This window comes from Salvia hispanica, chromosome 3, assembly GCF_023119035.1.
Source record: "Salvia hispanica cultivar TCC Black 2014 chromosome 3, UniMelb_Shisp_WGS_1.0, whole genome shotgun sequence".
NCBI classification, from domain to species: domain Eukaryota; kingdom Viridiplantae; phylum Streptophyta; class Magnoliopsida; order Lamiales; family Lamiaceae; genus Salvia; species Salvia hispanica.
In genome coordinates this window covers 52,751,811-52,775,537 of record NC_062967.1, presented here as the reverse complement: position 1 = coordinate 52,775,537, position 23,727 = coordinate 52,751,811, and the positions used below count along the sequence as shown (strand labels likewise).

Below are 23,727 nucleotides of genomic sequence, written 5' to 3'. Positions count from 1 at the left end.
AAATTTTATAAAATATATTTAATTTTTGTTTTATTTATATAAATTTTAAATTAATATTCAATTATGTTTGACTTTGAACATATATATTAAAATTATCATAATTAAACTATTTACATGTTATAAAAATGACTACTTTTCATCATTATGTATTGAATTGACCATATGTTAAATTTATCGTAGCAACCCGATTAGTGCGATGGGCTAGCCCGAAATCTGAACATTTAGGGTTAGGGCTGAATATTTAAAATCGGATAAAATTTCAATCCGATTAATTCGCAACCCGAGTAGGATTAGCCGAAACTCGCTGGCTTGATCTGATTGACATCCCTACTAAAATACCCCAAAACTGAGATGACCAATTTTTGTCCATCCACCATTTTCTACTGTTTTTTGTTCCTCATAGACCATACTCATATATTAGGCCATAATGTAAAGTCTAAATTTGGTTACGATCTCATACATGGGCTATCGGCCCATTTGTATGAAACTCTTTTTCCATACAATAAAGTTTAATACTAGAATTTAAATTTTCGTGCTTTATTTTGGCTTGTTATTACTTAGTTTTTTCAGTTTAAACTTTATTTTAAGCTTGTTGGATATATGTTCTTCAGCTTATTTGCATTTCCATATGAGTTCAGATTTGCAGCTTTTAGTTTGTGTTTAGAGAAAATATTCAGTGGTCCGGACATACTACGTGGAAAGATGATGTGGTATGTCCTCTCAATAATATTTTGACAAATAAACATGTACAATGGCCCAACCTCCAACTAGAAACATACATGGCTATGCAATATATGGAAGTTTTGCATATTTCACATATAACAAATATAGCCATATATAAACCTAAACGGAAGAAATTTAATTTGATTTGGAAGTTTTGCATGTCCCATATATACTAATATATACTTATAATATATATACACACATATAAATTAAAACATACTTCAACAATTTAGCATAATCGATGAACAAAATTTAATTTTTTTTAGTCAAGTAAATATATTTTTAACTATTAGTACGATTATGTTCATATATAAGTTTATTTCAGTCTTGCAACAAGATAAATTTGTTAAATATCATTAGTAAGAATTGTATTTTTTTTAAAAAAATATCTCTTCTGCAAGATACATATAATTGTTCTTTTTTGATTAAGTAATAATAAATTTTACATATTTAGTTTTATAAAATTATTTCTTATTTGTTTTTTAGTTGATATCTTTTAACCAATATAATATCCTTTTAATTGCATAAAAATAAGCGTTTTGAACTTTTTAAACATTTTCATTATTATACTACTATTAACTATCTTTATATTTTATTGTGTGAAATACTAGCTATAAAAATGCTAACAATAAAAAATAAAAGCAAATTTTATCACATATTGTAAGTTGTTGATTAAAATTTTTGATTTTTTTTTTCGCAATATAAAGCAGCAACAATGACTTTTTTAATTGATTTGAAAATTTTAAGTTCATAAAAAAATAGATCTGTGTTGTATTTATGGCTATATTTGTTATATGTGAAATATGCAAAACTTCCATATATTGCATAGCCATGTATGTTTCTAGTTGGAGGTTGGGTCATTGTATATGTTTATTTGTCAAAATATTATTGGGAGGACATACCACATCATCTTTTCACGTGATATGCCCGGACCACTGAATATTTTCTCGTGTTTTTATGGCATAAATAGGTAGTTTGCTTGCTGATATTGAGTTAATGTCCTTGATGACTTGGAAGACATCCTCTAGTCAATTTCCAACTTTACATTTAGATAATTTTTTGGAAAGATAGCATCATTCTCTTTTATTTATTTTATTTTCGAAATTACTTATTTTAATTCACAAGTGTCCTATTTTTCTCGCCACCGATATGGTTTTAGTCCAACTGCCCAATCTAATAAGTTGCTGATTCTATAGTCTATTTCAAATACTTGCTTATAATAATTTCTTTTTATTTGCATTGTAAGCTCTCACATTAGTTATTGTTTATGCTCGTATTTTAGTTTCTTCACCTCTAATTGAGAATGTGGCGGCATCGCCCCTTTTAAGTGTAACAATGCATAAGGAATATTACTATCGTTTCTCGTGGGATCGACATCAACATTTGCCATATACTACTAGTATTTTGGAAAATGGAAACATACACAATCTTGTCGACGAAAAAAAAAGAACTAAGTGCAAAATTTCATATCTTCAATCTAGTGGATTTATCACATTTTTATTATCTTATTTTTTAAAATATACAAACAAATCTTTGTTATGATTGAACAAATTATGGTAAAATAATATTTTCCATTATATTAGTGAATCATCATACGCATTAAGTAGTGTTTGATGTGTAATGTGAACTCAAAGATAGAAAATTGAGTAAGAAAGTTAGAATAGTCTTAAAATAATGATAGATAGACCAAAAATAGGTGTGAGGAGTGTGAAGCAGCAGTACATTAATTTTTAAAATTAGTACTATTAAATGTTACACAAAAATGGATCCAATGCTGTCGGCACCGACGCAACTGTACAGCAGTATAAGTTTTTATCCCTAAATTTAGGTCTTCGTTTCAAGAATTTAAATAAAAATTTATCATCTGGCTCACTATATACTCCTTGCGTTCTTCAATATCTGTCCAACTTTTATCGAACACAAATTTAAAAAATATTAAAAGATGTGAGTTTTTTTAAAAGAATTAGTAAAATCTCGATCTCACTTTTATATATTAATATCATAATAAAATATCAATAAAATAAATTAGTGCAATGTTAGAATCCACTAAAAAATAAAAATAATGTGAAACAACTATTGGGGAATTAATCAAATTAAATGGATAAATGGAGACACATAATAGAAAGCGAAAGAAGTAGTACTCCCCCCGTTCCATCCCCCCGTTCCATAGTAATAGTGACGTTTTTTCATTTCTGTCCGTTCCATAGTAATAGAGTCATTTCCCTTTTTAGTAAAAGTCAACACATTTTTCCACACCTACTTTACTCTCTCTTACTTTTTTCTATCTTCATCTCTCTACCTTTTTCATTTTTCACTTTATTCTCTTTTTACTTAACTCATCTAACACAATTTTTCTTAATTTCCGTGCCGAAAAGTTTTGCCTCCATTACTATGGAATGGAGGGAGTACTTATTTTGCTAGATATACTTAATATTTTCACTAGAAAAATCAAATAAAACTACACCGCCAGCCCTCACACATTTATAATTAGTCGATGTTGCTTCGAAAAAGTAAGCATATACTCCCTCCATCCGAATAGGATTTAGGTTTTGCCATTTTGATTCGTCCACGAATAGAAGTCCTGGTTTATTATTTCTATAAATGGTACAAGCTCTCACATTCTACCAACTTATTGCACTCACATATCATTTAAAACTCATGCCGAAAAGAAATGAGACTCCTATTCACGGACGATGGAGTATAAATTAGTGGGGACTAAAATTGTACGAATAGATTGTTGAATTTACTAGAAAAACATTATACTCCAATAGTCCATAATTTTGAATGTGACTTCGCACCTAAGTAGAGACATCCAGACAAAGAGAATCCCTCCCACTTGAAAAGCATACTCCAATAATTAAATTCCTCAGTAATATTGTTCACAAAAACTCTCCATCAAAGATCAAACCAATTCTTAAACCAACAAACAAAGATTAACTAGAATGAAATTCTTTCATATAAATATTTCAATTAACCACAATAAAAATAAATTACACTTGTTTGAATATGATTCATATAATTATAAATTTTCAATTAAAAAAAAAAAAACCTTAACTCTTCTTCCCCTCCTCACCACCCTCTTCCAAATAAGCCTTCTTCCTCCTATCAAGCCTCCCCAGCAAACAAATCACAACGAAACACGTGGCGTACACCGCATGCACCTTCCAGCTGGCCCTCGGCGGCTGGTGCAGCACGGCCCGATGGAACACTGCGGTGTAGTAATGCAGCCCCACCGCGAACCCCACCGCCGTCTGCCCCAGCCCCAGCGCCCTCGCCGCCGCTCCGCTCTCCGTCGAGAACACCAGCACGAGGTACATGATCAGCAGCAGCAGGTACAACACGTACCCTAGGGTTTGCAGCACCTGCACCGCCACGTAGGCCGACTGCGCCGCCGCGTAGAATAGTTTTAAGGGCTCCAAATTGGTGGCCAGGGCTGCTATGGAGAGGATTGAGAAGTAGATGGAGAGGTAGATTTGGATGAAGAGGATGAGTTTTTGGAGGGAGAAGTAGGCTGTGATCTTGGTGAAGAGGAGGGAGACTAGGATTAGTGGGATTGTGATGAATGCGAAGGAGATGGCGGAGGCGGCGGTGGAGGCGTAGCGGCTTCCGACGTAGGGTTTGAAGTTGGTTGTGAATTGGGAGTTGTATTTGTTGAGGTAGGTTTTGGAGGTCTTGGAGATTCTCTCCATGTCTGGGAGGAATGTTTCTTGGAATTTTGATGGAAGGTCTGTGAATTCTGAGACTAGGTCTTCTTCTTCTGGCTCTTCTAGAGGCTTCTGGTGATGGGTTTTGGATAAAGTTTTGATCTTGGATTGGTCTGAGGGTTTCTTGATCTGGGTTTTGGTTAAAGTTTTGATCTTGGATTGGTCTGAGGGTTTCTTGATCTGGGATTTGGGGGTTGTGATTGATGATGAAGGGGTGGTTTTGATGGGTTTGGTTGTCTTGTTTTTGGGGGGATTTGGGAGTAATTTGATGAGTTTTGTTTGGTTCTTGGTGATCACCTCAAAGGCTGAGTCTTTGGTTTGGTTTTTGGAGAGTTTGGTTTGGTTTTTGGGAGAAGGGTTTGGGGTTTTGGGGAGTTTGGTTTGGTTTTTGGGAGAGAGGTTTGAGGTTTTGGTGAGTTTGGTTTGGTTCTTGGATGAATTTGAGGAAGATGGTTTGATGAGTTTTGAGTGGTTTTTGGTGGTGGTGGTGGTGGTGGTTTTCTTGGTGATGATTGGCTGATCATTGCTGCTGCTGTCATCTTCTAACTCAAGGAGCAATCTTGATCTGCTAAAAAGGTGGTGATTTTGAGATTGAGCTGTGGAAATCAATGTTGAAGTGATGAAAACTAGGAATAGACATGCATTTAGCAGCTTCTTCATTTGGCAGAAATTCTCTTGAACTGGAGCCATACTCTCTCTTTCTCTCTCCCACTAGGGAGTGAGATCTAACAACGAGGAGAGAGAATAAATGGGCAGATCAAAAAGAGAGAGAGTAATGATATATGGGAAGTGGTATGGTATGTGAAATAAATGTGGTGGGAAAGAAAGCAACTTTAATGGCAAGAAGAGAGCAGTTGAGATCACCTCACATGGTGCAACAGTACTGTAACCACACTTATTTAGGCTCTACCTCTAAATGACATGATAAGTGATCTCAATAATAAGAAAGGAGGATTATTATTCAATAAATTAGATACTACTATTATTAGTCATATACTATTTGTACAATCTCTCTTTGGCCTCTCATAAAATTCAACATTGGATAACATGGATTGTCAAATCACATAGGAATCTTGCTTTTCATTGGTAAGTAAGGATTTATTTTGCATTATTTATTTTTGAGGAATTATTATTATATTCCATCTGTCAACAATTTAAAATCGCATTTTGACTCAATTCAATTTTTATAATGGGATATGAATACTGTAATTAGTTCGGAAAGTGGGACTCACTACCGAAAATAAGAAAAAAAAGTGAAACATTAATTCGTGATATTTAAAGATAGTTCAAGATATATTGCCATAAATTGAGCTTTCAAAACAAAACATTAATTGAATAAGAGATAATTAAGTTTAAACATAACATTTAGACAAAAGCAAATCCATTTCATAATTATTCTCAAATTCTCAAATTGTCATTTTATATTATCTTAAATTTAATAATGTATGGGATCTCTGTCCCACTTGTGATACCCTATTCTTTTTCTTGTTTTAAATTATTTTCCTCTTCAAGATTCTTCTTTACATCTTTGTCAATCCATATCAATATCATACTCTCACATTGAATTATAATAATGAATACATTGATGATCCGATTTATTTAGTTACATAAAATAAGCTTTATGTTAATGATATCATTATTATACACAAAAATATCTTTTTTGCCCCAAGGAAAGATAGATCTACTTTAATGTTTCAAAATGCTTGAGAATTTCAATGACTTTTAAGAACAAAGAGAAAAAGACTTTAGAATGCACATGGAGGGTATTAAAGATGGGGTAACATCAGCTATTTCACTTATTTGGATCAGCAAGAGAAATATGAGTCAATTTGAACTAAGAGAGGCTAGTGTCAAAATTTGAATCTTAATTCACAATTATTAACCATATATTGATATTCATAATTATGTTATTAAATATGAATTCAGATTTAGATCTAGATATATGTTGAGATAGTGTCACACGAAATTCTGCTGCGAGTAAGTTTTGTACTGTAATTTTTATGACAAACATATATAGTATAGTTTGTTCCCTAAGACCCCACTCAAATATTAAAGACATTTAATTTCAATTAATTTATGATTTTGGATCTTACAAACAGACAGTTTGGTAAAACAATGCCTTTTTCATTAATTATAATTGGAATCACTTTGGTTTTCCTTATATTATTATATGCATGTACCAAGAAGAGCTTTATAATTTGGATCAACAAATCAAGTATAATTAATCAATGTACACAACTATCAAATTTAATTTCTACTAAACTAAACTAAATATAAGACTTATCTATTAATCAATGTCACTATGAAATTTGTAAATGGTAGATCTATTTAGTAGTTAATGTGCTCTAACAAAAATAGTTAACATAGTTGCTTCACACAGATCCATATTGTTAATGTCCCCAGTACAAGATTGATTACATTTCACATTGCATAGAATACCCTCTTCAACATTTAAATTTGTCTAAATTATTCATGTTTTCTTTAGACAGTAGTCTATTTTTGTGTGGTGGGTGGGCTCAAGTCGAGTCATTTGTGCGCCACATGCTATGTTTTCTCCAACATTTATGCGTCGAAAGTATGTCCCGTCATATATGTATCCATAATTTATTTTTCTCCTAAACAAATGTAATAATTATTTTAGGTCTCAAAGTTCTGATATACTCCGTATGTACCTTTATAGTAGAAGCGATTCTTTTCGATACAGATGTTAAAAAAAGTTGTGTTAAGTGAGTTAAGTAAATGAATAATAATTAGGAAAGGAAAAAGATAGAAAGACAGAGAGAATAAAGTAAAGAAGAGTACAGTAAAAGAATAGCACAAAAAAAATAACTCGTGTCTCTCTTACTTTATCTTCTATTCTATTTTTTCTCTCTATTTTTTTCTCAGTACTACTTTATCCTTTCTTCATTTAATCAATAAATATCACTCACTATTTAAAAATCTGTGCTCAAAAAATGTGTCACATGTAGGCATGCCAGTATAGCCCGCAACCCGTGAGCTGACCCAAATAGTCTGCCAAATTTATAGAGTTAGGGGCTGAAAATTTCTAGCCCGAAAAAATTAAAACCCGATCAGCATTTGTATTTATTCATGCAATTAATTAAATAGCATGTCTTATGAAGAAATAAAAATTGGAAGGTGAGGTTCAAGGAAATTTGCATCGGGCCTTCGTGTTGGGCTTATAGTCTTATACTAATTCAAAGTGAGCTCTGATTTACTATAAGTTCAATAGAGTATTCATTTTTATTACAATCGAATTAATTTGTCTGTCAAAAAATACCTACTACTAACCAATATATTAGGATTTGCTTAGTTGATGATATATTTATGTTTTTAATAATTTAAAGTAGTGTATACTTAATATCTTATGTTCAATATCATATACAAACATAAAGAAAATAATAATCACTGAGATTTAGAGTATATTATACTACTAATAATTAGCAAGAAAAATTATCTCACGATGAATCTATTCAGCGTAAACAGCACATTACTATCATTAGTCTAACTAAGATTAGCCGGCATCGAAATATATGTGGGCAAATTTTTATCAGTCGTTTGAATCGGCCCAATCAAAGTGAAGCTTTAATTATGGGCTTTGTCATTTTAAAATCATAGTATCATTATTAATAGTACGTGTTAGTTAGTGTAATTTAAATCTGACGTTTTCAAATTTGATGAAGAAGCTATTTTTATGATGTTATAATATAATAATAGACCAGCTCACAAAATGAAGCAGGCACAAAATCTTTTTTATTGAAAAAGTAGTTGTACTTGTTAATTAAAACCTAAAAATTGACTCACCCAAAGCCTCTCTATATTTAGTTATCCCAAATTATTGTTTACGAGTTAAAATTTATTCGTGAGGTAAAAGTATATACAGAAACTGAGAATATTTATACTCCTCCGTTTCATAAAAATATGAACACATTTCATTTTAGTCCGCCCTATAAAAATATTTCTTTTTACTTTTTTAACTTCTTTCTTTCTAATTAATGAAATGAATGCAATTATCCACTAATAATACTCAATTACTTTTTGTTTATGCTTTCTCTTATTTTACCAATTGTGCAATAATTTCAAAGTCATCCCAAAGATTGTCTTTTTAGACATGGAATCCAAGGAGTTGATGATGATAGGTGTGCCCTTTGCAAGGAGAAACAAGAGACCATTGAGCGTCTCTTTTTCAGCTGCAAGTTCTCCTCCAGCTTATGGTATTTTTGTTGATCTCAATGGGGTATCTCTTACTGCATTCCAAACCATGAAATGACAATCTACTCTCATGGCGTTGTATGCCGTTCACAAAGTTTGATATGAAATCTTGGTTGTCCATGTTTTACATTATTACTTGGACTGTTTGGGATATCAAGAATAAGGTTGTTTTCCAAGGCCTCAACCCGATATGGGAGTTTGAGAAAAAAAAATATTGTTTTGGCGCCTCGGCATGTGGACTCGGGGTTGGTGACACGATTTTCCCTTCTCGTCCGGACAAATTCTTGATAATTTGGAGGAAGTCAGAAAGTGGGCAGGTTCTTGTCAACTTGAGGCTAGGTGGTAAGCTTTTCGTGGCCTTCTTGATTGTGGTTTTATGGCTCCTTTCGCTTGTCATGGTTTTCTTTTCTAGCTTTGATTGGGGTGGAGTTTGATGCTCCCTTTCTTGTTGTTTCGGTGTTGTTTTATTTATGTTTGTACTCCATAGATCGCTTCTCTTGGCTCGAGCATTTTGCGTAATTAAAAAATACTAGTACTCACTACACCCCACTTAAGATGTTCGTCTTTCCTTTTTAGTTTGTTTCACTCAAAATGTCCACTTTCTATATTTAAAAATAAATCTCACTCTCCTCTCTCCTTGTTAAAATATTCAATTACATTTTTCTTCCTACTTACTCCACCTAACAAGTCCTCCTGCAATTTCGTGTCATTCAAGAATGGGGATATCTTGATTAGGATGAAGAATATATTATTATATTTTATTACTCTGTATATTAGCAATTTGCCCAAGGTAGATTTTGAAGAAATTCTAAAACAAAATATGTGATAACTTGATCGTATATTGGGAAGCATTGATCGTATTCATTGGGCTTGGAAAAACTGTCTGCCTATGGAGAATCCAATTGACGAGTGGGTACAAAGAAATGCACCCGACAATGATTCTCGTCCCTGACAAGTAGCTTTGGATATGGCTTGCTTATATTGGAGTGACTGGGTCTAACAACGTGATCAATTTCTTGAACCAACGCTTCTTTTCAACGAACAATGTCGCGGCAGAGACCCAGCCATCGAATTCACAGCCAACGACCGACAGTATCATATAGGGGTATTACTTAGCAAATGTCACATACTCAAGGTGACCTATATTTGTGAAGTCGATTACATGCCCAACTAATAAGAAGACATCTTTATTTTCTCAAAGCAAGAGGATGCATGAAAGGATGTGAGCTGACATTTAGTGTGCTACAATCGCATTGGGTAATAGCGAAAGGTCCGGCGTGTTTTTGGTACAAATTGTTCATCTCTGATATCATGTATTCATGCATCATCGTGCTTTTCATGATAGTCGTGGATGAACGTAAAGGACTAACCAATTGGGGTGATGAGGACGTTGGATCTAGCTCCGGTGCAGCACACAAGCCCCAACATCAAGGTGCCTTAGCCCAATTTAAGAGTTTATTTGTCAACATGCTAAAATATGCGAGGAATAAGCTCATACTCAACTCTGTTAGATATGATTGAAGAAAATTTTGTCTCGTAACTGTTGATGTTTGTTTCTCCATTTTTTTCTTTTTTCTTTTTGTTACCCTTTTCTGTGCCTTTAATATCATGTAGGTTTAAATCTATGTTATTTTGCTATTCTATTATTTTTACTAACTTTAAATATTAAAAAAACTTTGAAAAATGGTGAAAAAAATTGTGACGGGCGTTGAGGCTGAAATGTTAAATGCTGATTTCATCCTAATGTAGTAGTATACCAATGAAGCGAACCGGAGAAGTGGTGGAACGTGCGGAACCACATATTGGATCACTCCAGTGCGGCACGAAGCCGCTGATGCCGAGTCGGCTCCTATGCCGCTAGCTATGCCCTGCTTGGTCCCCCGGCACGGTGGAGGTTCTGTAGCGCGTCATGAGCACCGGGCTAAGGGGCGGTTTGTCGTTTTGGTACGTTCCATAGTAATGAAGTCATTTCCCTTTTTAGTAAAGTCAACAAATTTCTTCTCACTTACTTTACTCTCTCTAACTTTACTCTCTCTACATGTAACATCTCGGAATTTAGAATCCTAGTTTTAGAGCCCTAAAATTTATTATTTGATGACGTGGAAGATGTGAATTATTTGATAAGTGAATTTATTGCATGAGTTTCTTTGACCGGGAAGTTTGAAAAGTCAAAATTTGTTGACTATGTGATGTGGCATGTGATTTATTAAATTATGAGGTGAATTAATTGTTTAAAGGTGAGGGAGAATATTAGAGAAAATTTCCATAAATACTAGTCATCTAATTTTTATGATTTTCGACACCCCCCTTATTTAATAGTGATTTTCGAAAATCACTATGTTGGGAAGGAAATAATATTTTTCTTATTTTATTGGTTCCTTATTTGATTTCCTTCCATACCTAGAATTTAAATATTCTACCAAATCTTTCCATACTTCAAGAGATCTTGCCTTATCTCATTTTAGTCAATATTAAAAATCCATACCTTATTTAAAAGGGCATAGGGGACGCCTCTTTTAACTCCAAGTTGGGAGAATTCTTATTTTTATTTTGCTCCATGATATTTTATTCTACTCCGTAAAATATATCAAAACAATGTCTTGGCTAATTAAGTAGCCTAGATTTTCGAAAATTAGGGGATTTGCCCTAGAGTCTATTTTTGTTAACGCTTCTTCCCCACTCCACAATATTATTTTATTTAATTGAGGAGAATAAAATCTTACCAAATATTCTATCTTAATTACCTAAAGATCTTGTTGAGCACTATAAATAAGAGGACTCCTAAACCCTAGCCCCCATATTTTCGCTCCCCTCCCTCCTCCACTCTCTCCAATTTTTCTTCTCCTATTCTCAAATACTTTGTCACCCCTTGGAGAAGAATTTGAAGTTCAATCCAAGAATCTTGAAGAAACAAGGCCATTACTTAATTTCTACCGTTCGTTTTTCTCATAAGGTATCCTCATATTTAATCCTCTTCTTTCTACTCGATTCCTCTTCTTTCTAACCGATGAATCGGTCTTCTTGAACCCTCATGCATCTTATTTGAGTGAACGTGGGATAAAAGGGATATGGAAATTATGTATGCATGTGGTGTGTGGGCGTGCGTGCGTGTGTGCGTACGTGCGTGTGTGTGCGTGCGTGTTGTGTGCGTGTTGTGTTGCGTGGTGTGTGCTTGCTGGCTAAATACTCTTGTGTGACACATGCTGATGATAGATCTAGAGGTAGAATACTAATGAAATTTTATGATAAGCATGACTTGATTTTGATGAATGATGGCGTTAAGAGAAATCAATGGGAAAAAAAGGAAAGTAGTGAGACATGCATAAGTTAGGAGTTTGTGTTGAATCTAATTTGTGATGCGTGCCTATGTGATTAAAAGGTGAAACCTCGGTTGTGAAGCTGGATAACGGAAAAGCGAAACTACTTGAAATTTAAGCAGTCGGTGTGTGCGTACGTGCGTGTGTGTGCGTGCGTGTTGTGTGCGTGTTGTGTTGCGTGGTGTGTGCTTGCTGGCTAAATACTCTTGTGTGACACATGCTGATGATAGATCTAGAGGTAGAATACTAATGAAATTTTATGATAAGCATGACTTGATTTTGATGAATGATGGCGTTAAGAGAAATCAATGGGAAAAAAAGGAAAGTAGTGAGACATGCATAAGTTAGGAGTTTGTGTTGAATCTAATTTGTGATGCGTGCCTATGTGATTAAAAGGTGAAACCTCGGTTGTGAAGCTGGATAACGGAAAAGCGAAACTACTTGAAATTTAAGCAGTCGAGGTGGGCTTTACTTTTAAAACTCTCTTTTATTTCGTCAAAAAAATTGATTGGTGTTATAAGTGTGGTTTAACTGTTATGCCATGCCTATGTTCGTTTTATTTTGATATTGTGTGTCTGATGCCTAGTTTGTGAGTTCGCTCCATTGGGCTATAGGGCTATGGATGTGATTATACGAATTCGGGTCTGAGTATGGGCCGCAAATCCTACCAGGCTGTGTACACGATGGGATCGGGAGCCGTCCTTGCTAGTCGGCCGGTCTCGTGGGCGAAAAGTGTGGCCACACTTTCGTCGCACCATGGAAATATTGTGATTGTGATTGTGGAAATTTATGAGAAAATGAGGAGTTATTTTGACTGGCCAATCTATGGAAAATATATTTTGTGATACTCGTGATATTCTTTATAACTGCTTAAAACTCGAGTTCACTTGGTAAGGGTGGCATAACTTATAAAAAAATGTTTTGGCAACGAGTTCACTGAGTATTTCAAAATACTCAGCTCTGCATGTGTTTTCCTTATGTGCAGGTTGAACGATGACGAGCGGTGGCGGGTATTGAGCTTGTTAACTAATTAAGATGGATAAGTTGAACTTCAAGTGTAGTTGTGTCTTCATACTTATATGCTCTTTTCCTCTTGGTCGTCTTCCGCTGAGTTTTGATACACTTTAGTAGTGTTGTTATGGATACTTTGCACTTATTCCTTTGGCTTTTGAGGCATTAGGCTTTTCTTGAGGATTTTATCTTTGAAACCATGTCATACTCTTGAGATTATGCTCGTTATTTATGATACCTTCCTATTTCATATTTAAGCTTCTAGGTTAAGTTGTTGTTTTATTTCTCTTATGTTTCCTTTAAATGCTTTGGTCAAAACTCTTTAAATGAAACCCTATGTGTACTTCTTTAGAGTCCGTTCGGGTAGCAGCCGCCGCATTTATTGCACCCTAGGAGGGCGGGCTGTTACACTACATCTCTCTACCTTTTACATTTCTTACTCTACTCCTTCTTTACATAACTCACCTAACACGATTTTAGTTAATCTTCGTGCCGAAAAAAATTGTCTCCATTACTATGGAACGGAGGGAGTAATAAATAGTTAAAATGAAGGGAAAGTAAGGTAAGAGAGAGAATAATATAAAGAATGAACTACAAAAACAGTCCCTGAACTATGGGTTTATCTCGCCAAAAGTCCATGAACTATAAAAATATCTCTAGTAGTCCCTGGACTAGGGGTATATTTCAAAATTGGTTCTGTTGCACTGTTTTCTTCTGAAAATGCTCTTTTGGGCTGCTGAGCAATTTCGTCTTTTCACATTTTAACTGTTTCAATATAATATTATTTCAATGATGTACTGAATCTAATATTATTTCAAAATTATCTTCTTCTTCCCTTTATCATCCTTCATTTTATTTTTTATTTCAATATTAAATTTAATTTTATAAATTTAAATTTGGATTTTTAAATTCTAATAAATTATTTTTAATTAAAAATATTTAATTTATGTATTTATTATAAAAGAGTTTTGTGTGAGCTGGCTGCATAGTTTTATTTCTATATATATAGCTGTGACTGTGAGACTAGAAAGAATACATAAATTAATAGTTTTAATTAAAATAATTTATTAATATTTAAAAATTTAAATTTTAAATTTAATTTTATAAAATTAAATTTAATAAAGTGAAGGATGACAAAGGAAAGAAGAAGATAATTTTGAAATAATATCAGATTTAGTACATCATTGAAACAGTAAAAATGTGAAATGATGAAATTGCCCAGCAGCCCATAAGAGAATTTTCGGAAGAAAACAATGCAAAATGACCAGTTTTGAAATAAATCCTTAGTCCAGGGACTACTAAAGATAATTTTAAAGTTTATGGACTATTGGCGAGATAAACTCATACCCCAAAGACTGTTTTTATAGTTCAGTCTAGTATAAATTATAGCCTCTTCTAAATTATTCTCTATCTTACTTTATTTTTATTTAACGTTAACCATTTATTATCATATTCGCAAAACAACAGGGAAAATAGAAGAAGAAACTGTTCACTTATAGTGAAATGGATTGAGTACGTGCTTTTGATTTAGCCAAATTTTTAATCTTTGTTCGTCCTAATTTGTGTAAAAAAACAACAAACAACCTATAAAATAATAAAATTGTAGAACAATAAACTCAATTCATGATCAATCCAATCTACATCCAACCCGAATTAGAATGTTGTAGGGTCCCACTCCCACCTCTATTTATGGGATGGTAGAGAAGTAGCAGTTGCCTAGAGCGTTTGTGGAGAGGGTGATTTTTAGTAGAGGCCCCTCCCATCCCCTATCTACTTTTTCTTTTATATACTCCTATATTTTAAACTATTTTAATTTTTCTTTTCTTTTTCTCTCTATTATGATTAATTAATTTTATAAATGATAAAACTATTTTTGTTGCGGTTTAGATCTTTTACTTGATCTATTTCAGTGAAGGATTTGAATTGTTACAAATCAAATATTCTAATATACGTTTATGACAATTTTTTTAACGTCTGAAAAATACTGGACTAATAAATAGTAATGTTATTGTCTCATTAAAAGTGAGGCGTTTCTTTCCGGCCGCTATTTTATGAAGATGATAATAAATAATTAGAGTGAAGAAAACGTAAAATAAGAAAGATAATAATATAGAAGAGAGTCGTATATACATTATTCTCTTACTTATTTTATTTTTCTCTCTATTTTAAGTATCATTTTACATAACAACGTCTGAATTGAAGCGCCTCACTTGTAATGGGACAGAGGGAGTACTATTTACGTGGCAAAATATTTTTTTTCAATAGATTAAACCATACGGATGTTGGAAATTGAGATAAACCTAAGGTTTGGCACACTAATATAAACAAATTTGAGGTGAAAAAATGAAAAATCTATTGACATAGGAGTATCTTTTTCCCTCTATCTCCATCCCACATTAGGAGTCCCGGTTGAGTTCGGTACGGGTTTTAAGAAATACAAAGGAAAGATAGTGAAAAAAGATAGTGGAATGTGGGTCCTACTTTTATATATTAGTTTTATAATAAAATGTGAGTGGAAAAGGTGAGTGGAATGTGAGCCCTATTACCAATTATGGAACATTCCAACCGGGACTCCTAAAGTAGGACACCCAAAAGTAGTAAACCGGGACTCCTAAAATGGGACGGAGGGAGTAAAATACTAGATTGGGTGGAGTACGTCATCTTGTAACGTCTAACAATTTCTATAATATCTTAAGTTGCTCAATAATCTATATATATATAAGTGGTCCGCACTTACCAAATAGATTTGTTAGAATCTTAATTTTACATTTTTTTTTCTCAAAGTAAATGTATTTTTTTTCTTTTAATGTCATGGAAACTAACTTAAAATCTTGGTGCTTCGTACCTTAATTAATAGTAGTAGCAAACTAATTTTTTTTTGTCTCGTGATTTTTTAAAATAAACGAACGTATACGTCAAGGGTCAAACCATGAAAAAAGAGAGAGACCAAATTTGATCACATATTCCATTCAATGTCGATTAAGTAATTGGAGTAATGAATTTGGCTTGAGTGTAAAATTAGAATTGTCTAATGTTAGGTAGCTCTAAAAATGCCACCTAACTTGTTTGTATAGGCTACATTAGTACGTATCTAGTGAGTACCTCTTTTATTTTCGTCATTTTACTAGTCAATTTAAAAAGATGCTAGTACTACTACATAGGATAGTTATTGTATGGCAGTTTTTTTAATTGTGTAAACAATGAAAATACGATAATGTATGTACTCTCAAAATGCTAGTACCTTAATATTATCATAAGATTGGTGCAATCGGTTTCATATTTTCGATTAAAGTAAGTTTTCGTTTGAATTTTCCAATCATATATACTTCCTCGGTCCCAATTTTTTTTTTTTTTTTATGTATTTGAAATAGTATGAAAATTAATGCACAATTAATAAAGTAATAGAGACGAAGAGAACGGTGGTTAAAGTAATGTTAGAGGATAGTAATACTTAAAGTGTTTAATGAATTGTAATAATGAGTCATAATAGTATCATTTGTAAATAAATTGATGTATATGAGTAATAAATTGGAACAATTTTTTATAAATGAAAATATTCATATTTTTATGGGATCGGACCAAAATTGAAAGCTTATGTATTTTGGAAGGAGTGAGTAATATATAGGTATATAAATATCTACTTTTATACTATATGTTAATTACTCCTCAATGATGTCATGCATAAAATTATTTATTGAGGTCATGTAGGTGAAGTGTAACCCCTCAATGATAGCACTCAAGTTGTTTCTGTTCATTGAATTGGGTAGATGACATTTTAAGTGTTAGAAACTGTTTTCAGCATAAATCAGAATCTTACGACAAAGCAATAGTAAAAATTAATCATAAAGGATTTCATGATGATGCCAACTATAGTGACAAAACCAATTTAATCATTTAATAATACCTAATCAAGAATAAAATACACTTTAACTTGTGATGATTCACAAGAGATGATTGAGATCTGAATTTGCTATATTTCGGATAGAAAATTAATATCAAAGTGACACAAATTAATTTATTAATAGTTAATTAAGTAATAGTTCCGAGTTTATTGATTCATACTCATTTTCAGGATGACCCAGATTAATTAATTCACTTAAAAAAAATAAATTATATCTCTTCTTTTCTAGTAATATATTTTAGTTTTTACTTTCTCTCATTTTATTTTATCTTTAATTTATGAGTAAAGGTCAAAATTGGTCGTAAACATATAGCCAGAATACGAATTTGGTCTAAAACATTCACTTTTTGAAAATTGGGTCCAAAACATTTGAAATCGTTATCGAAGTGGTCCTAAATATTTGAAATCGTTGTTGAAGTGGTCCTTTTATTTTAACTTAATTAATATACTAATGCATAATTTCTGATGGTCAGCACCCAATTAACGATTTTTGACTTAATTAGTATAATGATGCATAATAATCTAATAACATAAAATAAAATTAAAAAAAATCAAAATAGAGTCATCTGCTCCAGAAATCTAAGCCGCCGCTGCCTATCTCGGACCCTAAATCAGCCCCAGCACCCACCGCCTCAAGATCAGTAAGCCCCGAAAAGGAGAAACACATTGATTATGAGAAAGATATAAATTTGGGTAAGATTGATTAAGAAGGAGGGAGAGAAGAGAGGCATTGATGGTTGAGCTGGAAGACGAAGAGAGGATGACAATGGGTTGGACCGAGGCAAGAGCAGCGGCGATGAGGTCATGGAGCCAGCAATACTGCACGACTGACAACGAACAGGCAGAGACAACAGAAGCGAAACCATCTTCCAGCAATAGCGACCGCGTCGGTGGAGACAACAACGCCGGACCGCCAAGAAAGAAATTTGAGAGAGAGCAATGGTGGACGGCGATGGTTTTGATCTCGGACAACAACAATGCGGAGAAACACACGATGACGACGATTTGTGGAGGAGCGAGCAGAGAGAGAAAGACGTGACGACGCTGAGCGCCGGAGAGAAGAAGAGAGAGATTCCAATTTAGGAAGAGAGAGATTTTGATTTAATTTTATTTAATTAATTATGCATTAGTATATTAATTAAGTTAAAAAAATCATTAATTAGGCGTTGACCGTTAGTTTTTGACGGAAAAGGACCACTTCGACAACAATTTCAAATGTTTATGACCACTTCGATAACAATTTCAAATGTTTTGGACCCGATTTTCAAAAAAGTGAATGCTTGAGACCAAATTCGTATTCTGACTATTTATTTTGGACCAATTTTAACCTTTATTCTTAATTTATATGCTAAAAAAAACCTCTTTCAATTAATCCGAAATGGAGAGAGTAATTATCTATTTATTTATATTAGCATTTTTTTTATGACAAGTTTATCGTTTAAAACTTAGCTGAAAGTTCAATTTAAATCTGGCATCTGAATCGAGTTTGTCATATAATTATCCATAATAGTTAGATTATATAACTCGTAATTTATTCAACTTTTGTACGATGAATAACATAGTTCAATGCTTATGTATGAATTATAAATATAGATTTTTCTGATATATTTGAAAAATCAGAGGTAACAGTTACAGTTATTGGTTCAATAAATAGTTGGATCTACATCTTACAAAATAATAAAAAAATATACTAGAGTATAAGAAAAGAAAATAAATAAAAAATGAATGGATGAAATATTGAGCATAAAAAGACAAGAAAATAGCTCCTTTTGGTGTGAAAAAAGATTTCCCCATGGTAATCATGGCATACAATTAAAAAGGAGATCATAAAAAAAAAAAGAATTGATCATAAAGGTATCTATCTTTTGTAACCTTTTTTTTTACTTTTTGATCATCACATTTAAAATTTAAAATTGAGGGAACAGAAATTTTAAAACTTGAGAGAAAAAAATGAAACTTTAAAATTATCATGCATCAATCAATGGTATAGAAAAGATGACTACCTTTCAGAACAATATCACTAGCAAAGATTGACATTCATCTTTTCATTGGCTGTTTGCCTTTTGCAGCCTCACTCACTTTTTTTCTGTCTTACTTTTGCTTAATTTTTAAATCAAATTACAGTGCTTTATTTGATTCCATATTTGTTGTTATGTGAAAAATAAAAATCAAAACATAATAAAATAGAGAATAATTTACATAGTCATAAATGTACAAATATAGATTTGAAAATGTGGACAACAACATTGTTGCTGTGAATCTTGATTAATATAAACATGTTCTTTTTTTGGAAAAATTCTTCAATTATTCAACTTCCATTATGTGAATCTCGACAAATCTACATTTTCATATAGATTGCACACTATCGTAATAGTACTATATATGCATTCAATTCCGAAAAAGTATTTGCACACGATATAATAGTACTTGTACGGGATTGGACATATCATTTTTACTACTACTAATTTTATATTCAAATACCTAATTTTTTTTTAATTATAGTATCAATAAGATAACTATATACTGTAATAGTAGTAATTATTTTTAGGTTATACTCCATATTAGCATTTTAAATGGACGGTAGTCCAAATATAATTATGATTAATAGCATAATTATTAACTGCTGCATATCTGCAATTTGGAAAAAAAAAAAATGGCCCATCCTTTGCTGGAATACACATTTATGACAAACTTCTGACCATCATCCTACTACCACTATCCTATAGACTTCACATAATATTTATACAAAATAATTATGGTGCATTTTCTTGTCTTTCATTAGTAAAGAGATATTTTTCCTGTGTATATTTAAAACTAATTTAGTTAGCAAGATAACCATGCAAATTGAAATTATTATTCATTGTTATGGTTGTTTTGAGTTGGGTGAGCTGTATTATCAACTAATTAATCAAGATTTCCCCTAAAAAGTAAAAACCAAATGCATCCCCTACAATATCGGTATTAAACAAGATTGCTCCACTAATAATTAAATAGTGTGAAAGGTTAGAAATAAGTAGTATTCAAACGATTAATCAAAGTCAAATCTTAGTACTTCATTTAGTAGTAGCCATTAATTACATATTTATCGAACCACAAAAAGTTAGAGATAAATATTGTTGATTAATTTTAGTATCTACGCCTACAATGGTGATGGATCAATCCTAAATTATACCAAACACATTTATACACATTATTATAGTAAATGGCTACATATATAGAAGTAATAGAAATTAAAATGGTAAACCATTTCATTAAGTTGCCCCTAATCCCTGATTAGGTAGTTAAAGCTATATTTGTCCAAACCTTATGTCTATGATGTCTATAGCTCCTATAGTTTTATAAGGCTATCACTTTGCCCAACTCTATTTCATAGTTTCTTACTACTTTCTTTATTGTGGGAGATTAATTTAAATGGTAATTAAAGAATCATTCTTAAAGTGTTTGCGTGCATAATTTAAATGACATTTTAACTCTTTACTCAAACTAAAATATTATTATATAGTTACCATATTCATTTACATAATTTTTTATGAATTTTGATGAAAATTAATATAATAATGTCTGTCAAATTCAACTGTTGGAAAGAGCCAAATAAAGTTAGTAGATAAATTGTAATGCAAGAAATGTACTATGCCATAAATGATGCTCATGTTCGGAAACATTTATTGGGGTTTGATAAATGTAAAAAAAAGTATAGAAAACTCAAATATAATTATTTGTTTATTTGTTTTGTTTTTATTTAATTACGTAAGATCATTGTGTAGTGTCATCATATATGAAAAGAAGGGCTGAAGTGAAAATCAAAGAAATTCATAACTAAGAATAACATCTAAAAAGTGGAAAAGATAAAATAGATTTCGATGATTTTTTTCCCTGGAAATAATTAATTATTTACCTCTAAACAGTTTTTCTCCCACAATCATTTTCATCCCTTTGCACTTTAGTGATGATTTGCCCTTAACACAATATCATCGCCAAATCTTAATAAATTTTGCCTTTTTAACCTTTTGCAATATAAAAATGATTTCACAGATTCAAACCAATCAGTCTAGAACATTCAAATAATAAAGATTAATCAATATTCTCCCCTAACAAAAAAAGGATGGAAAGAGCCAAATAAAGTTAGTAGATAAATTGTAATGCAAGAAATGTACTATGCCATAAATGATGCTCATGTTCGGAAACATTTATTGGGGTTTGATAAATGTAAAAAAAAGTATAGAAAACTCAAATATAATTATTTGTTTATTTGTTTTGTTTTTATTTAATTACGTAAGATCATTGTGTAGTGTCATCATATATGAAAAGAAGGGCTGAAGTGAAAATCAAAGAAATTCATAACTAAGAATAACATCTAAAAAGTGGAAAAGATAAAATAGATTTCGATGATTTTTTTCCCTGGAAATAATTAATTATTTACCTCTAAACAGTTTTTCTCCCACAATCATTTTCATCCCTTTGCACTTTAGTGATGATTTGCCCTTAACACAATATCATCGCCAAATCTTAATAAATTTTGCCTTTTTAACCTTTTGCAATATAAAAATGATTTCACAGATTCAAACCAATCAGTCTAGAACATTCAAATAATAAAGATTAATCAATATTCTCCCCTAACAAAAAAAGGAATATAATATAAAAAGATGAAGAAGAAACCATGAAAAGAATCATATTGACCTCATACATATATATATAATGATTAATCACAAATAAAAATCACAGGAGTGTTGTATTTTTTAACATTTCAATAACTATACCAAAAATAAAATCAAATTACAGAATTTGGCACAGGAAAACATCTAATTTAGCCAAGAAATATTGATCCATTTTTCTTCAAGCATGTTTTAGTATGAACTGAATAACTATAAACAATAATTGTGGGGCTGAAGTTATGCCTAAAAATATTTTTCCGATTCTAATTTCTTTTACACATTCATACTAAACCCCAAATGTGAAAACAATCAACAAAGGATAAAAAAAGATGGCTATTATTTACACATAATTTAAAGTTTAAAAAGATACTACTAATACTCCCCCCATATTTTTTTAAAAAAAGGTTAAAAATGATGATGAAATATCACTCTACTCTCTTTCATTATTTGAATCATCATCATCATCATCATCATCATATTTCATCATTGCTCCACCACCACACTTTTCTACACTACAATCATGCCTACTACTCCGATGAACAAATCCACGATTCCACCATACCTTCTCCCCTCGTTGCCGCGGCGGCGATGTTGTTCTCCGGCGTGTTGATTTTCCCTCCAATTTCGCTTCTCTCGAATTCGTAGCTGATTTTCCCTCCAATTTCCCACTTCGCCGCGCCGCCGCTGTGGATGTGGCTGTGATCGGAGGGGATGAGGCTGGGAAGAAGGCCGGGGAGGGTTTCCGATCCCTGATTGTGAAGGCTAACACCGAATTGATCGTCGTTTTGGATAAGATCAAATGAGTTTTGGGGTTTTGCTGACGTGGAAAACGGAAATTTGGGGCTTGTTTGGATGAGAGACGTCAGATTGTTTTGATTTTGATTTTGATTTGGAATGTTGAAGAGATTTGGGAGGTGGTTGTTGATTGCGGTGGCGGAGGGGCGACGGCGGAGGTAGGGCGGAGGCTGTGCGGATCTGGAGGCGAAGAAATCGAGGCGGCTCCTCTGGAAAGAAGAGGAAGTGTTGAAAGGAGGCGACGGAATTCCGGTGAATTCCTGCACCATGGCTCTGAAATTGGTGGTGTCCGTGGTCAGCACGGTCGTCGGCGCTCGCCTCGACGCCCGGGACCGCTTCTTCGGGTTACGCGCCGCCGATTGCTGAACGATCGGCTGCGCGGCGGCGGCGCCGCCCTCCGCCGCCGCGAAGGGGAAAATCGAGTGGGGCCCGATCGGGTTGGGCCACGGCAGATTGGTAGAAAATGGAATCGAATTTTGGTGCAGCTGCTGGAGATCTATCTCCAGCAGCTGCTGCGCCGCCGCCGCGTTGTTGCTGCTGGTGATGAAGACGGAGTCGGCGGCGCGTGAGTCGTACTCGTCGTCGCCGCCGCTGGATGATTGTAGGCTCCCACTATTCGCTGATTCCATTGGATTTTTTCTCTTTACTTATCAGAAAAATCCAACAGCAAAAACTTCAAAACAGTTGGCTTCGGTGGGAGGAAGAAATTAGGGTTTGTAGGGAGAAGAAAAGTGGAGAGAGCGAAAAGGAAGGGCAGAAGGATGGAGGTCAGTTTTTGGCACTAGAAAAAGGAAAAAGGAGAGAGTGGGGTCTCTCCATGAAAGGATGCTACTGTGTTTTTGAGAGAGGAATTCATCTACTTTTGGTAGATATGTCAAACTTTATAGAGTCAGTATTTTTTTGTTTTCTTTTTATTATGTGGTGTGTGAGAATTTTCTAATGTGAATACAAAAGATGGAAGAACAATTTATCTGTATTAATTTCATGGGATAAAGTGGTAGAATAGAAACTGCCAAATTGGAGAAGGATGGTTGTGAACGAAACAAGGTCTAACATCATACTGTACTGTTGTACTACAAATACACAATATAGATATTTATTGAAATTGATTTATTCCATCCGTAATCAATAATCACATTAACACAATTAATCTCTCTTTTTATAATGGGCGAATGAAATAGGACTTACTCCCTCCGTCCTGGCTAGATCACACGTTTCTTAGCCGACACATGATTTTAGAAATTATTGATTAAAATGTTTTATTGGAGTGAGAAAAGTGTATTAAAATAGAGGGATAAAGAAAACATGTCATCTTAGTTGGGATAAACTAAAAAAGAAAACGTTTCATCTTAAGCGGGACGGAGGGAGTATATTACTTCTCCATCCCCTCATTAATTGTCCACATTTACTTT

At 33.0% G+C, this 23,727-nt stretch overlaps 2 protein-coding genes across 2 annotated transcripts; both read right to left on the bottom strand.

Annotated features, from left to right (window-relative positions):
• Nucleotides 1–3,616: 3,616 nt before the first annotated feature.
• On the bottom strand, nt 3,617–5,285 carry LOC125210843. The gene has a single exon (XM_048110446.1). The coding sequence runs from the start codon at nt 5,115–5,117 to the stop codon at nt 3,774–3,776; it is 1,344 nt and encodes a 447-aa protein (XP_047966403.1). The 5' UTR covers nt 5,118–5,285; the 3' UTR covers nt 3,617–3,773.
• A 16,458-nt stretch (nt 5,286–21,743) lies between these two features.
• On the bottom strand, nt 21,744–23,240 carry LOC125211942. The gene has a single exon (XM_048111915.1). It carries the CDS (start codon nt 22,942–22,944, stop codon nt 22,048–22,050), a length of 897 nt encoding a protein of 298 aa, XP_047967872.1. The 5' UTR covers nt 22,945–23,240; the 3' UTR covers nt 21,744–22,047.
• Between the last annotated feature and the right edge of the window lie 487 nt (nt 23,241–23,727).